Source organism: Athene cunicularia (assembly GCF_003259725.1).
Source record: "Athene cunicularia isolate RWA chromosome Z unlocalized genomic scaffold, athCun1 chrZ_part2, whole genome shotgun sequence".
NCBI classification, from domain to species: Eukaryota; Metazoa; Chordata; class Aves; order Strigiformes; family Strigidae; genus Athene; species Athene cunicularia.
The window spans coordinates 11,756,891-11,771,304 of NW_020799143.1; the positions used below are offsets into that span (position 1 = coordinate 11,756,891).

The window sequence follows — 14,414 nt, forward strand, 5'->3', positions numbered from 1 at the left end:
TTTTTCAGGCTTCACAGGAGGAATATTAAAATGGCTAATACTAGCATGCATTTTAAAGAAAATTCTCAGCACTTGCCAAGTCATGCTCTCTGAGGTATCTGCCAGTGTGGGAGGGATGCATGCTCTCAAGGGGGCCTGTGTTTCATGGTCATCTCAGGCAGGGGGCTGCAAAGTTCATTAAATGATCTTATCTCACTCTGGTTCTGTTCAAAATAGCCTTGATATGATGAAGGATTTATGTTACCCCCACTTCAAATAAAAAGTACTGAGGGATGCATTTCATTACTGCCCTGTGACACTGGAGAAGCCAGGGCTGCAGTGGTAATATTTCTCATTTGTTTGTGTCACACAGAGGATTTATTTGCAGGAAGAGTCCAACTCCAAAGGTAAGTAACGATTTGGGTTTTGTAGCAAGTTTTTCATAATGTCAACAAGAAATGCATTTGTTCTCTAACTTTAATTCTCACCAAAGTATATTCTAGGAAAGATGAGAGTGTGAGGAAAACTCCAGGGAAGAGTGCCCAGTTTAGCAGCATTCTAAGGAAGCTGAGTCGCATTGATACAGAAAAATATTTACAGGCAATTTCCATGCCACAACCCTGGATAAAACACCAAGAAATGTGGCTGTACATTCTCAGCTGATTGGTTAAACAGTAGCCAAGGTTACACACACACTCCTCTTGCAAAGGTTTTTTAACAGTTATCTGCTGCTGAGAGGCTTTTTAATTTAATGGTACACACCTTCACATGAATCAGGATCAGTTTCTCTTGCATGTTTTGTCAGAACTGGATGATCTAACAGAGAACATGAGCCCTGGGCAGGATTTATCTTCTTTGATCCTAGACCATCGTGTCCTCCTGTACTCAAAAATCAAACAACAAAACAAAATGTGTCCAAAATCGTTGACTAATAAATATTAATTGATGCTATATACTTGATCTTATGAATTCAGCAGTTCATAGGATCAGGCTGCAAATGTATCTGGCAGTGGGGAAAATCTAGGGATCAGAAACAATATTTCATCATGCAAGAATACTACAGCCACTTTAAATATGCCTTTAGATGTTGGAAATTAAATGTCAGTAAGAGTTGGAGAAATCTATGGAAAGCTCAGGAAAGAATTTGGACATTCTCTATTGCATGGTGCTTATGAACGCCTGTTCACTCAATGCTTGTCTCTGTGAGACTGCCATCACAGTCCTGTTTGTGTGTGCTGGTGGCAGGACATGTGGGAATGCCAGTGGGTGCCACAGAGAGCTAGGGGCAGGGAGTGGGAGAAGCTGGGGAGCAAAGGAGCACTGAAAAGATGCTCCAGGGAAAGATGAGATCAGTATGAATAGTCAGGGAGAAATGCAGCTCCAGCAAGAAGCAGAGATTTGCCAGAGAGAACAGAGCTGGGGAAATAACGAGAAAGATGTTTGAAAATGGCGGTGTGAGACAGGCAGGCTAGGCTGGAGGGCTGGCATGAGAGGTGACAAGAGCAGAAGGAGAAGATCAAGAGACACCAAGGCAGAGAAGGGAAAAGTGAAGAGATGTCTCATGGAAGCCCTTGGCTATGGGCTGAGGGAGAAGAGTCAGTGAGACCCAAAGAGTGGAAGAGAGTAGCTAAGCAGACATGGGAGCAAAACTAGGATAGTAACAATTGAACGGATAACCTGGAGGGAAGTGAAACTGTTGATTCCTCAAGGTTTTAAGAATTTTAACCCTCAGATTGAGTACAGGTGAGCCGTCTGGTACAGAAAAGCAAGGTAGAGAATCAGTTGCCTCCTGTTCTATAATTCAATCATTCAGATGTCTGGTATCCAGGAAGGGTGAAAGCAGATAAAGAGAACTGACACCCAATAGATGAACAGAAGAAAACACCTACAGTGCATGGCGTTCAAAGACATTGATGCTGCCACTGTAACAGTGTGAGATGCAAAAAACACATAGCTGCTATGAGCCTTGCCTTAATATGTTTCTTTGTCATAAAGGTATCATATGAGAAAAGGTCCAAATTTTGTAACAGTTCAAAGCATTTCAAGAATAGCCATTCTCCAGATTGGAAATACAGGATCAGACCATCAGCTTTTCACAGAAAAGCAATAATGAACTGTGGGAATTAGGAACAAAGGGAATGGTTGAACAGAGACTACTTCGTAGTGCCTGAGTGCAAACATTTTCACTTGCATGTTAAAATTGCTTAACTTGCATGTACACCTGTAACTCATGCACACAGGTAACTCATACTAGTATTGCTCAATGACATGTCAGTGTGGTTGTCATTTTCATACAAAGAAAATTCCCATTGCATGGAAAAGTCTAATCTGACTGGAGTTCATACCCACAGAATGGACCTCCTGACTGAGCATACATCCTGGTAAGAGCATATACTTCAAATTCTACCAAACTAGAAAATACTGCTGGCAGAATAAATCACTTTAATTCCCTTATTTCATTGCAAACTCCACACAATACTGTTTACATAATAAAAGCGTAGACTAGTAGCCTGTAATGCTGAAGTGCAAATGGAAAGAGAACAGTGCAGTATACATGCAAAGGCACGCATCTTTGCTTATGAGATACACTAATGAATTCTTGAAAGAAATCAACACAGTGTTAGGGACCTGTGTCCACCAGAAGATCATACCAGCCATCCCTCATCCCCAGTCTCATGCTCCAAGAGGTGCAGCTCTGTAGCTGGGCACCAGCAAGGCAGTCAGCATGAACTGTGAGAAACATCTCCCCATGTCACTCACAAGCAGCACTGAGGCTCAGGTTATTTGTGTGATAGACTGCACTCTGTGACCTACCACACAAACAGAAGGGTACAAGGGGATTAAACTGAAGTGATTTCTTCTGTCCCCAAAGAGTTTTACCCAGGACCTGGAGACTTAAGTTAGACTTGAAACTGGTAGACTTCCCCAGGCAGGATTTCAAAGCAAACACCAGTCAGCCCTTTGAGATATGAATTGGTGCCAGCTGCAGAAGCAGAAAATAAATGATGTAGCCAAGACTCAAGGAGATAGAGGGACATCTTGTCTGTGATTACTAGTCCCATTTTCTAAAATCAAAGCAGGTTTCTTATTGTTTTAAAGTCAAATGTCAACACTGGCATAGTCTACTCTCCTATACATCATGCAATTTTTTATTAATCCAGTACATATATATATAACAAGCACAGTCACCAAGCAAGGTCCATGAAAAGCTAGATGGATAAAATATTGTATTATTTCTAGGAAGATTCATAACAGCCTGAAAACTCTGACCAATTGTGTTATGCACGAAGCACAGAAGGGGAAAAAAAAAAAAAGCTTTTCTAACTTCTGTAGATGCTTTGTAAATTTTAGAAACCATTTAAAATAACAATTTGTGTTCTACTACAGGAAAAAACCCACATTTTTCTTTACATACCATTTTCTAGCTAAGAATCTTATGACTTCCAATTGTCTCCATGAAACATTGTGTTTCTTATGGTGGTAATGGTTTCTCAAAGAACCTGTGAGTTCCAACCTGAAACTATTGATTTTTTTTACTTACAAAAAAGTCAAGATGTCACATCAAATTGATCTTACATTCCTCTTTTGTTCTACCAACATAATTTATGAGTTCCAAATAACAGTGCTAGTGTCACAGTTTCCCTACCTTTGTAAGATCTCCTTTAGCAAATTCATCCTAAATAATATCAACCTGCTCTAAAATTGTTAAATCTAAAAATAAATAATCATCATATTTATCTTGTGTAGGATAAAGCCTTCCTAGAGTTTATCCAGATATTCCTTTTATTTGAGGGCTTTCTTCAGGCACAGTCACCTGTCCCAGCATGGGACACCCCACAGACCACAGATTAGTATCTGCTCCACCATAGACCTCCATGGGTGGCAGGGGGTGGCCCTGCCATCTCACCACAGGATATAGGGGAGTCTCTGCTCCAGCGCAGCTTTCCCACTTCTCTTCCTTTCTTACTTTGGTATTCCCACAGATGTTCTCCTTGCAACTTCTCCTCATAACTCCCACAATTCCTCCGAGGATCCCCTTCTTAAATACCATTATTGCAGAGACGCAGCTAATTGGCCTGGCCATGGTGCAAAGACAGGTCCAACTTGGAGACAGGGGAGCTTCAAGAAGTTTCTCACTGCTGTAACCCCCTCCCTTGCTACCAAAACACTCCCAGACACTTACTCAAACCAGGACAGATGATTACCAGAAAGACGCTCCCGTTATTGTCCTGTTGAAAGATTGTCAGTAGAGGCTTAAATAAAGCTTCATTTAATCCTAGCTGTTGCAGGGTTGTTTAAGTCAGACCTAACTGCAAGATCTATAAATGTGCTATTACAAGTGCTTATATGTTTTAGCAGTATATTTATTCCCACCTGTTGTATCGTACATAGAGATTATTTGTTCAGGCTACTTTGAAGGCTGTTTCCATTATTTCTTTTCCATTCTTCTTTTTCCCTGTTAAACAAGGTCCTTTTTGCTAACTGCTCTGAATGAGATTCCAAGGTATGAAAATAAACTATACCCTGGTGGTAACTGCCAGTGCAAAGCCACAATACAGGCTTAAGTCCTGTTACTCTCCTCTATGAGGGCAAAATAAAGAGTTTCCATCACTGATAAAATTTTTAGCACAGAAACTTTATCTTAGGGCAGGTGAAATACTGATAGACCAAGATTTGATATCCCTGGTTGCCCGCACAACTCTGAAGGTTTATAGCAACAGTTTGAAATGGATGGTAGGACAGATGTGAATTCAAACATGTATGTATGTGATACATAAAACCAAAGGAAACCAGGTGGGTTATTTTAGAAGAGTTATTGTGCAGGTCATACAATCACCATGTGAATTAAATCAAATATAAGGCTTGAAATAAAAGGTAATTTAGGGTAGGATGATTCTACAGTTCGAAGAAGCAAATGCTGATGCATTGACACACTGGTGTTTATCAAGGATGTACGAGGATCAGTAAAACAACCATGCAGAAATTCTAAGTTCAGTGGCTTTGATACATATTTGAGTATTCTCTGGTATTAGGGGGAAAGAAAATAAAGAGGAAGATTAAGTGCTGGGTAAGAGAAAATTCAAGCCTAAGGTGTTCATATGTTAACACAAAATAAAAGGTTAGAAAAGGAGAGGTTTGGACAATGCTCTTAGTGAGCAAGCACATACAAAGACAATTTCACAGATAACAGAGAAAAACACTCATTTCCACTCCCCCCCAAAAAAATCCCCACACTCAAACCTGTAATGCATAGTACTATACATACATGATAGTTTCAACAACATTCTAACATTCTTCTGAATACTGTCAGCACCAGATGTAAGGTGTATAACAATGAAGACTAATTCTGAACTTCTCTTTTATTGGGTTTAAAACATTCTCCTTGAGATTTTTTTGCTGTGGGGAGGGAAGTTAGAGAGACACATCTATAAAATACATTCAAGCCAGCACTAAGAACCAGGAGGCAAAGAGGCAAAGCATTTAAAACCAGTAACATGTATTCTGAAAGCATTTATTTCAGCTTGGTTATACCTTGTGTCAATGAGTTCCACAAATTTGCCTTATTCACGAGAGATTTTCACTGTCATATACATAGAAAAGAACATCTACACTATATTAAACAGGAATCTATAATCATTCAGAAGTTATTATGTTTTGGGATTAATTCTGATTAAGAAAATCAAGGGACATTATTTCCTGGCAGTTTATTTTGGAGCCTTGGGAATATCTGGGAATTTCTCTTGCTGGTCTTCAGAAACACTGTTATTCTCAAAGATTAACTCTTGGAGTGGAAAGTCCGTTAGTCTGACCTACATGGCTGTTGCCGTATCTTTTTCACATATTTCTAGATTACTACTGGTACACAAAAAGTTAAAACTGGTAGTAACTGCTACCTGGCAAGAGAGATTTAAGTTGGCATTGGTATGTATGTGGATATTTATAGAATACATATATTTTATGAAAACACATAGTCATACTAAGAGAACTTTTGACCTGGAATTGGTTATCCCCTAGCACAGAAGGGGTGTTCAGCTGTACTTGCAATTCATATTACAGACTGATGCCAACACTTAGATATCCAGCTATAATTTGCTCAGAATCTGAAAAAAAAAGGCTCAGTAAATTTCTTTTCAGAAGTCAGGCTCAAATACTGTGCTTCTATCATTTGTAGTCCATGAGTTGATAATTGGAGCTTTTACAGGGAACCACTGGGGAATCACAGGGAAATCCCAGCAAGAAAGGAACCTCTTCAAAAGGGCTGCTTTTGTTCTCTGCTCATAGATTCTTTATAATGTGTCTCACAGTTTTTCACAAAACAGACAAATCTCAAAATGGAATTATGTAAAGATTACGAGTTCCTAATTTTGCTTTTCTTCAGATGCCTGGCAGCAGAATGGCAGCAGTTTCTTCAAGCTTTTCCAGGCTAACTTTGAGGGGCTTATTTACTAGCTCTCTATGGCTCTGATTAAAATAAATTACAAATAATTGCCATGAATTCAAACAACACATGAGAGAGCCCTAAATACTTGTTAAAAAGAAATAATATTTTCTGGAAAACATTATAATGGTATGTTCATGCAAAACCACACAGCAATTTGGAAGGCATCATTGATATATTTATTTGATATTTAATGAAGTTTTGAGAGTAATTATATGATTTTCTGGTTCTAATGTGAGATAGAGGACCTTGACTCTTAGCCCATGAAGAGTCATCCTGAGGCAGATATTCTTTTCTTAGGATAAGAGTAACTCAGAAATTTATTTTTAGGATTACATTAAATGAAGGTGGAAGTGCAGAATGGGCAGAGATATAAATTTATAAATATGAATTTGCTCTGTTTTGAAAATTGCAGAAGCAGGAGAAACGCTTAATAAACAATGTGGCTTTTGCAATTCAACATCCTATAAAATTATGTACTTACTGTTATATACATAAATTTTCTCCATTCCCAAATAAAACTAAGGTGTCATAATGATTAACAGCAAATCACCAGAGCTCCTTTTCTTCATTGTTTTAACATTAATCTACAATGGCCACTTTATCGTTTTATAGAATGAAAACAGTGAGGAAAAATCCCCCAAGGTCTGGCAATTTTTACATTTCCTTCCCATTTTTTAGTACAGTGAAAGTTATCTTAATCAGTAAGCTAGAGAATACAACAAAACTGTCCCACACTGTGAGCTTAAAGGTCACAGGCTGGTGGAGATGAGAGATATTTGAGATGAACAAGTAAGAATTCAAATCACTGCAGACAGCATAGCCTCAAGTGTCATAGCTAGGAATGAAAAGCTTAAATAAATAGTGAGTTATGCCCACTGTTATCCAGCTCCTAAAAAAAGAAAAAAAAAGACTGTGACCCTAACACTGTGAAAATGTAAAACAACAGTGTGCTTTAACCATGAAAACAGAGGAGGAACCAATAACTTGTCATATGGTTGTTTCAAATTTCTCCTTTAGAGAAAATGAATAGCCAATACATACGTCATGAAGTGCGGGGATGCGAAACTAGTGACCTGAGGAAATTCTGGGAAAAGACTATTGAACAACAAACTCGGTATCTGCAAATTGAAAAAGAACGTCAGCGAAGAAGTGCTCTGACAAAGTGGGTAGTGTGCCTCTAGGAAAGTTATTTGAGTTTACATTGTAATGCTGTTTTAAAGAAAAGTGGTACCTATATTTAAGTCATGCAATGAAAACTGAAAGTATTTTTCTTAGATTTTTTGAAAATAATAAAGCTTCCCAAACTGGCATGCTAATGCTAACATGTCTAAGATGTGGCTTCACAGGATAAGAGAATAATTGACTCTAGTTCCATAAATGGGTCCAAAGTGTGGAACATTCTGAATTATCAGATAATATCTACCAGTGCAGACTTGTCTTGAACATCATGGCTTACAGACGTGTGCCTCGCCCACCTTCTTTCTCTGTGACCTTGTTTTCACAATAATATAGTTTTAATTAATTAAGATGGATTAATCTGAATAATGCAAATCCGGAATAAAGCAGATAGTCCAAGTGTACTAACTAAGGCAACCATCATCCATAGCCATATTCACCTTAATCAGCCACAACGACCAGTTTGTGGCAAGAGCAGTACAGTTTTACTTCACATGAAGTCTTCATAAGTTGAAGGCACATGCAAAGAAGCTTATTTTGCCTTGAGATCATTCAATTAGAGCATTTTTTCAAAATCTCCCTCATACTTCTCTTTGGATTGATGCTTGAAAAGATAACAGCAAGGATGACCTTGCATAAATAACTCTGGATGAAGGAAGACTGGAATTAGTCTAGCATACTTTATCCATTTGTAACTAATCTAATTTTAATGTCTCAACTCTTCAGCTGTGAAATTCCTATCTTCTCTATTTGAGGCAGTCTTTCTGTGGTACCTAGATAATACCAAAAAAAAAAAAAAAAAAAAAAAAAAAAAAAAAAAAAAGAAAAGAGAGAGATAAAAAAACCCAACAAAGTGTCACTTAAAGATGTCTGCTATGAGTCTAACAGAAGTTTCAACATGCACGGTGATTCCAAGCCAAACAGTGCTTAGGGACCTCTATGCAGCACTTTCTTTAAAGTGTTTCTGAGGAGGTGGGGGACTGGGGAAATGCTGGGTGATGATACCCAGCAGGTGGCAGCAGGCAAACTCTAGCGGAGATGACAAGTCACTGACACACAGAGGCACTTAAGAGAGGGCACACTGGAGATGAAGATGAACCACAAAGCTCAGGTGAGCTCTCATCGGGATCTAAGAGTTAGTCCTAAAATCCCATCTAGCAAAGCACTCTAAAAGGGCAGCACAGTTTTCATGGCCACTGGGAGAAAGCACCAAAGGATAGCACAGGTGGGAAACATTAAGAGTATAAATGTGTTCCCTGTAAAAATAACGGGACAAGCTGATCCATGTTTCTGTCCTTAGGCTCAGAAATGAATGGATGGAGAGGCTGGAAAAACGGATAAAGATGTTGAGGACCCAACCTGAAGACCCATCTAGCTGAAGATCCCACACTCATTACATGTTTGGAGCAAAAAGAAAATTGCTTTGTAGGAAGGCATGATGGTGTGATGCAAAAGCTTAAGTCAGTTTTACTTTGTGGCTTAAATGGGCTATAATTAATTAGCTGTCATTGTTAGAAGTTTCATATGTCTGTTGCTGCTTTTAACATTATGCATTCAACCCCTCATTCGATATACAGATTGAAGTACTCTGAAGTCTTCAAGACTAATAAATCATGGTTCACTGAGTTACAGAAGCCTGGAAAAAGAGATTAGCTACACAGTTAGTGCTCAGCAAAAGCATTTCCTCAACATTTTAGGCTTCTGTATATGATTGTAAGCTAATGAAGTTATTTTCTTTCAAAATTATTTAATGAATAGTTGAGATTATATTTTTTAACACAGCAGACCCCAACTCAGAATATGGAAGAGGGGACATACACAAACAATGCCACCACATCCCAGATCACTACTGTGGCCAAATTTGGTGAGAGTTACAGATCCTAGCTGCCATATTAAAATTCTGTGAAGCTATTTATATCACAGAATCACAGAATCAGATAGGTTGAAAAGGACCTTGAAGATCATCTAGTCTAACCATTAACCTAGCACTGACAGTTCCCAGCTACAGCATATCCCTAAGCAATAAGTAAACCCGACTCTTAAACACCTCCAGGGATGGGGACTCTACCACGTCCCTGCGCAGCCCATTCCAACACCTAACAACCCTTTCTGTAAAGAAATGCTTCCTAAGATCTAGTCTAAACATTCCCTGGTGCAATTTGAGGCCACTCCCTCTTGTCCTATTGCTTATTACTTGGTTACAGAGACTCATCCCCAGCTCTCAGCACCCTCCTGTCAAGGAGCTGTAGAGGACAATGAGGTCTCCCCTCAGCCTCCTCTTCTCCAGACTAAACAGCCCCAGTTCCCTCAGCTGCTCCCCGTATGACCTGTGCTCCAGACCCTGCACCAGCTTCGTTGCCCTTCTCTGGACACACTCGAGTCATTCAATGTCCTTTTTGTAGTGAGGGGCCCAAAACTGAACACAGGAATCGAGGGGCTGCCTCCCCAGTGCCGAGTACAGGGGTCAGATCCCTTCCCTGTCCCTGCTGGCCACGCTATTGCTGACACAAGCCAGGATGCCATTGGCCTTCTTGGCCCCCTGGGCACACTGCTGGCTCCTGTTCAGCCGGCTGTCAGTCAACACCCCCAGGTCCCTCTCTGACTGGCAGCTCTCCAGCCAGTGCTTCACAAGCCTGTAGCGCTGCTGGGGGTTGTTGTGGCCCAAGGGCAGCCCCCGGCATTTGGCCTTATAGAAACTCCTCCAGTTGGCCTCAGCCCATGGCTCCAGCCTGTCCAGGTCTCTCTGCAGAGCCTCCCTACCCTCGAGCACATCAACACTCCCACCCAACTGGGTGTCATCTGCAAACTGACTGAGGGTGCACTTGATCCCCTCGTCTAGGTCATCAATAAAGATGTCAAACAGGAGTGACCACAAAACCCAGCCCTGGGGGACACCTCTCGTGACCAGCCGCCAACTGGATTTAACTCCGTTCACCCCAACTCTCTGGGCCTGGCCATTCAGACAGTTTTTTACCCAGCAATGTGTGTGCCCATCCAAGCCACGAGCAGCCAGTTTTGTCAGGAGAATGCTGTGGGAAACAGTGTCAAAAGCCTTGACAAAGTCAAGGTAGACAACATCCACAGCCTTTCCCTCATCCAATAAGCAGGTCACCCTGTCGTAGAAGGAGATCAGGTTTGTCAGGCAGGACCTGCCTTTCATAAACCCATGCTGACTGGGCCTGAGCATCTGGTTGTCCCGCATGTGTTGTGTGATGGTACTCGGGATGAGCTGCTCCATCCATGAGCTTCCCGGGCATCGAAGTCAAGCTGACAGGCCTGTGATATCCCAGATTATCCTTCCGACCCTTCTTATATATGAGCGTCACATTGGCCAATTTCCAATCTGTCGGGACCTCCCCGGTCAGCCAGGACTGCTGGTAAATGATGGAAAGCAGCTTAGTGAGCACCCAGCCAGCTCCTTCAGCACCCTCGGGTGTATCCCATCCGGTCCCATAGACTTGTGTGTGTTGGTGTGATGTAGCAGGTCACTGACTGTCTCCTCCTGGATTGTGGGGGGGTCGTTCTCCCAGTCTCTGTCTTCTGGCTGAGGAGCTGGATTCCCTCAGTACAACTAGTCTTGTTATTAAAGACTGAGGTAAAGAAGGCATTAAGCACCTCAGCTGCCTTCTCATCAGTTGTTGACATGTTTCCTTCTTTGTCTAGCAGGGGATGAAGGCTCTCCCTGGTCTTTGTTTTGCTACTGACATATTTATAGAAACATTTCTTCTTGTTCTTGATTGCTGAAGCCAAATTAATTTCTAGCTGGGCTTCAGACCTCCTGATTTCCACCCTGCATAGCCTCACAGCATCTTTGTAATCACTGAGAGTTGCTAGCCCCTTTTTTCCAAAGGCCATAAACTCTCCTTTTCTCCCTGAGTTGCAGCCAAAGCTCCCTGTTAAGCCAGAGTGGTCTTTTCTGGTCCCAGCTTCTCTTACAGCACCTGCTCCTGACTGCCTGCTCCTGAGCCATTAACACTTCCTCCTTAAAGAGTGCCCAGCCTTCCTGGGCCCCTATACACTTCAGGACCATCTCCCAAGGGATCCTGCCAAGCAGGTGCCCAAACAGGGCAAAGTCATCCCTTTGGAAGTCCAGGATGTCAGTTCTGCTGCCCCCTCTCCTGGCGTCTCTAAGAATATAGGAGACTATTATATCATGACCGCTGTGCCCTAGTTGTCCTCCAACCACCACATCATCCACCAGCCCTTCTCTCTTCACAAAGAGGAGATCCAGCAGGGCACCTTCTCTGGTCGGTTCACTCACCAGCTGCGTCAGGAAGTTATCTCCCACATAGTCCAGGAATCTCCGGGGCTGGTCCCTCTCTGCTGTGTTGTATTTCCAGCAGATGTCTGGGAAGTTAAAAGTCTCCCATAAGAACAAGGGCAAGTGATTGTGAGATTTCTCCTAAGTGTCTGTAGAATATTTCATCCACCTCTCTGTCCTGGGAGGGTGGCCTATAGTAGACTCCTACAACGTCTGCTCTGTTGGCCTTCCTCCTGATTCTAACACAAAGACACTCCACCCTGTCTTCACTACACTTGTGCTCAAAGCAATCGTAACAGCCCCTAACATACAGCACCACTCACCCCCTCTCCTTCCTTGTCTATCCCTTCTACAGAGCTTGTATGCATTGACTGGTGCACTCCAGTCATGGGAGACATCCCACCATGTTTCTGTTATAGCCACTACATCATCATTTTCCTGTTGCATCATGGCTTCAAGCTCCTCCTGTTTGTTACCCATGCTGTGTGCAGTGGTATACATGCACTTCAGATGGGCTGATGTTCTACCCCCTTCCCCCTTCAGATCTAGTTTAAAGCTCCATCAGTGAGCCCAGCTAACTCCTGCCCCAAGACCCTTTTCCCCCTCTGGGACAGGTGCATCCCATCTGATGTCAAAAGGTCTGGTGCCCTGTATACCAACTCATGATTGAAAAAAAATCAAGCCCTGACAGTAACACCAGGCTTGGAGTCACAAGTTCATCTGCTGAATTCTCTGGTACTATTCTTCATCCATCCCCATAACTGAAGGAATGTAGAACACAATCTGTGCCTCCAACCTCTTAATCAGTTTCCCTAAGGCCCTGAAATCTCTCTTCATTGATTTAGGCCTTCTCCTGGTAATGTCATCACTACCTACTGGAAAAACCAAGAGAGGGTAGTAGTCCTTGGGTCTCACTAGAGCAGGGAGTTTTGCTGTGAGATCCTTGACCTGTACCCCAGGGATGCACGGACTTCCCTATGAAGTGGGTCTGGTCTGTATATTGGGCCTTCAACACCCCTCAGAATGGAGTCACCCACTACAATGACTTCTGGGGTTCTTTTCAGAACTGGTTATATATCCTGATAAATAGGTTCTGTGATATACCACCAAGAGTTTCTTAATTAGTTAACCCACATTAGATAACTTGAGACACTATATTAGCAAAGACAAAGAAACTTGGAGTCTTGAGTTTGCTTCTGGTATCCAACCTGGCTTGTCTAGAGCTGTACTGATTATCTCAGTTTCACAGAGCAGCTTGATGCATTTTCACAGCTGTCTCATCATGAGTGATGAACACACCTTTTCCTCTAGCACTTTTTCCCTCTAAGACCTTGTATGTATTCCTTAGCAACCAGTACCTTCAGAAGCATGACAGGTTTCCTCTCCCACATTTGCCATTAGTAAAAAATGTTTCTAGGTCCCTTCCTAATGCTTCGTTAGGCATTTCTTCCAACAGTATCAAAGCATTTCAATCAGCTGGTGTAATAAAATTGTTTCCTTTTTAGGGTGACTGCTTTGTTGCCACCAGAATGCTTGGAGTAATGTACTGCAAAATAGGTTGTTTTGAGCATTGTAAAAATCTTTTCCCTCGGTTGCTTAACCTTTTAATCCCTTTTTAGAAGACAATTTCACTACTTCTGTGGTAATTCGTATTGTTATCAGAGTAAAGATTTGAATTGCCAGTGGCATGAAAAGAGAACAGCAGAAGGGTTTGGGTTTTCAAAATATTTAGAACATCTGTTCTTTTTAAAGCAAACCAAAAATTTTAAATGCTATGTTTTCTCTTTTTTATCCATCAGCTTTTAAATAAATTTTTGTGTGTCCCAAGGTCAAACCAAATCTATTATGGGAATTTAAACATGTAAATAATGTTTGGGAAGCCTGAGAAATCCATGAAAGCATGGAAAGAAGATGACCTTGGAACATATACTCAGAAATCAAGACATCAGTGGGTATGCCACCAATGTTGAGAGCAGCGTTTGCCTGCCAGCTGAAAAAAAAGGTGCTAAACTCATGTTCTTTGAGCCTTTCTTAAGTAACTTTAAAAGTAACATCAACTGAGAGTATGCAGAATAACAGTATAATTACAGTATAGCTGTGCTTTCATAACAATCACCAGGCAGACAATTAACCCACTTTAATATTGGGTTTTAGTAAAAATTCAATTTCTTTGAAAATGCCAGTTCACACACTTCAATTCTTCCATTATCTGCCTGTGCCTTGTGCTTACTAAAGCTTTACCTGAACTCCATCATGAAACAGCACTGGCTGAAATTTTGGCTGAAATCAGAGCTTTAACTGATCTAAGGGAAACACTTTGCATACCCATATTCACAAGGTGCAAAACAGAGGGAGTAGAGTTGGCATATTTTAAAAATGAAAGATGTACCCATGGAATGAGCTTTTCTTTGCATTTCACATAGCTGAAATCCTTCTCTTCTCATGAAGTAAATCAGAATGAGGAAAATCCATGGAGAGCCAGGAAAAGATGTTCCAGGAATCGAATCTCCATCTGAGTCTCTCATTGAACATCCCGTATGCTTATGTCACTTAAGA

At 41.3% G+C, this 14,414-nt stretch overlaps 1 protein-coding gene across 1 annotated transcript; it reads left to right on the forward strand.

The window, feature by feature from the left end:
- The first annotated feature begins 300 nt into the window (after positions 1–300).
- Positions 301–9,007, forward strand: LOC113489973 (protein FAM240B-like). Its single transcript, XM_026866059.1, has 3 exons — positions 301–386; positions 7,439–7,583; positions 8,898–9,007. Exons 2-3 carry the CDS (start codon positions 7,444–7,446, stop codon positions 8,974–8,976), a joined length of 219 nt encoding a protein of 72 aa, XP_026721860.1. The 5' UTR covers positions 301–386; positions 7,439–7,443; the 3' UTR covers positions 8,977–9,007.
- Positions 9,008–14,414: the final 5,407 nt, after the last annotated feature.

Coding starts and splice junctions, on each gene's coding strand:
- LOC113489973 (XM_026866059.1), top strand. CDS start 7,444: ATGAATAGCCAATACATACGTCATGAAGTGCGGGGATGCGAAACTAGT. Junction 7,584..8,897: donor CGAAGAAGTGCTCTGACAAA/GTGGGTAGTGTG, acceptor TTCTGTCCTTAG/GCTCAGAAATGAATGGATGG.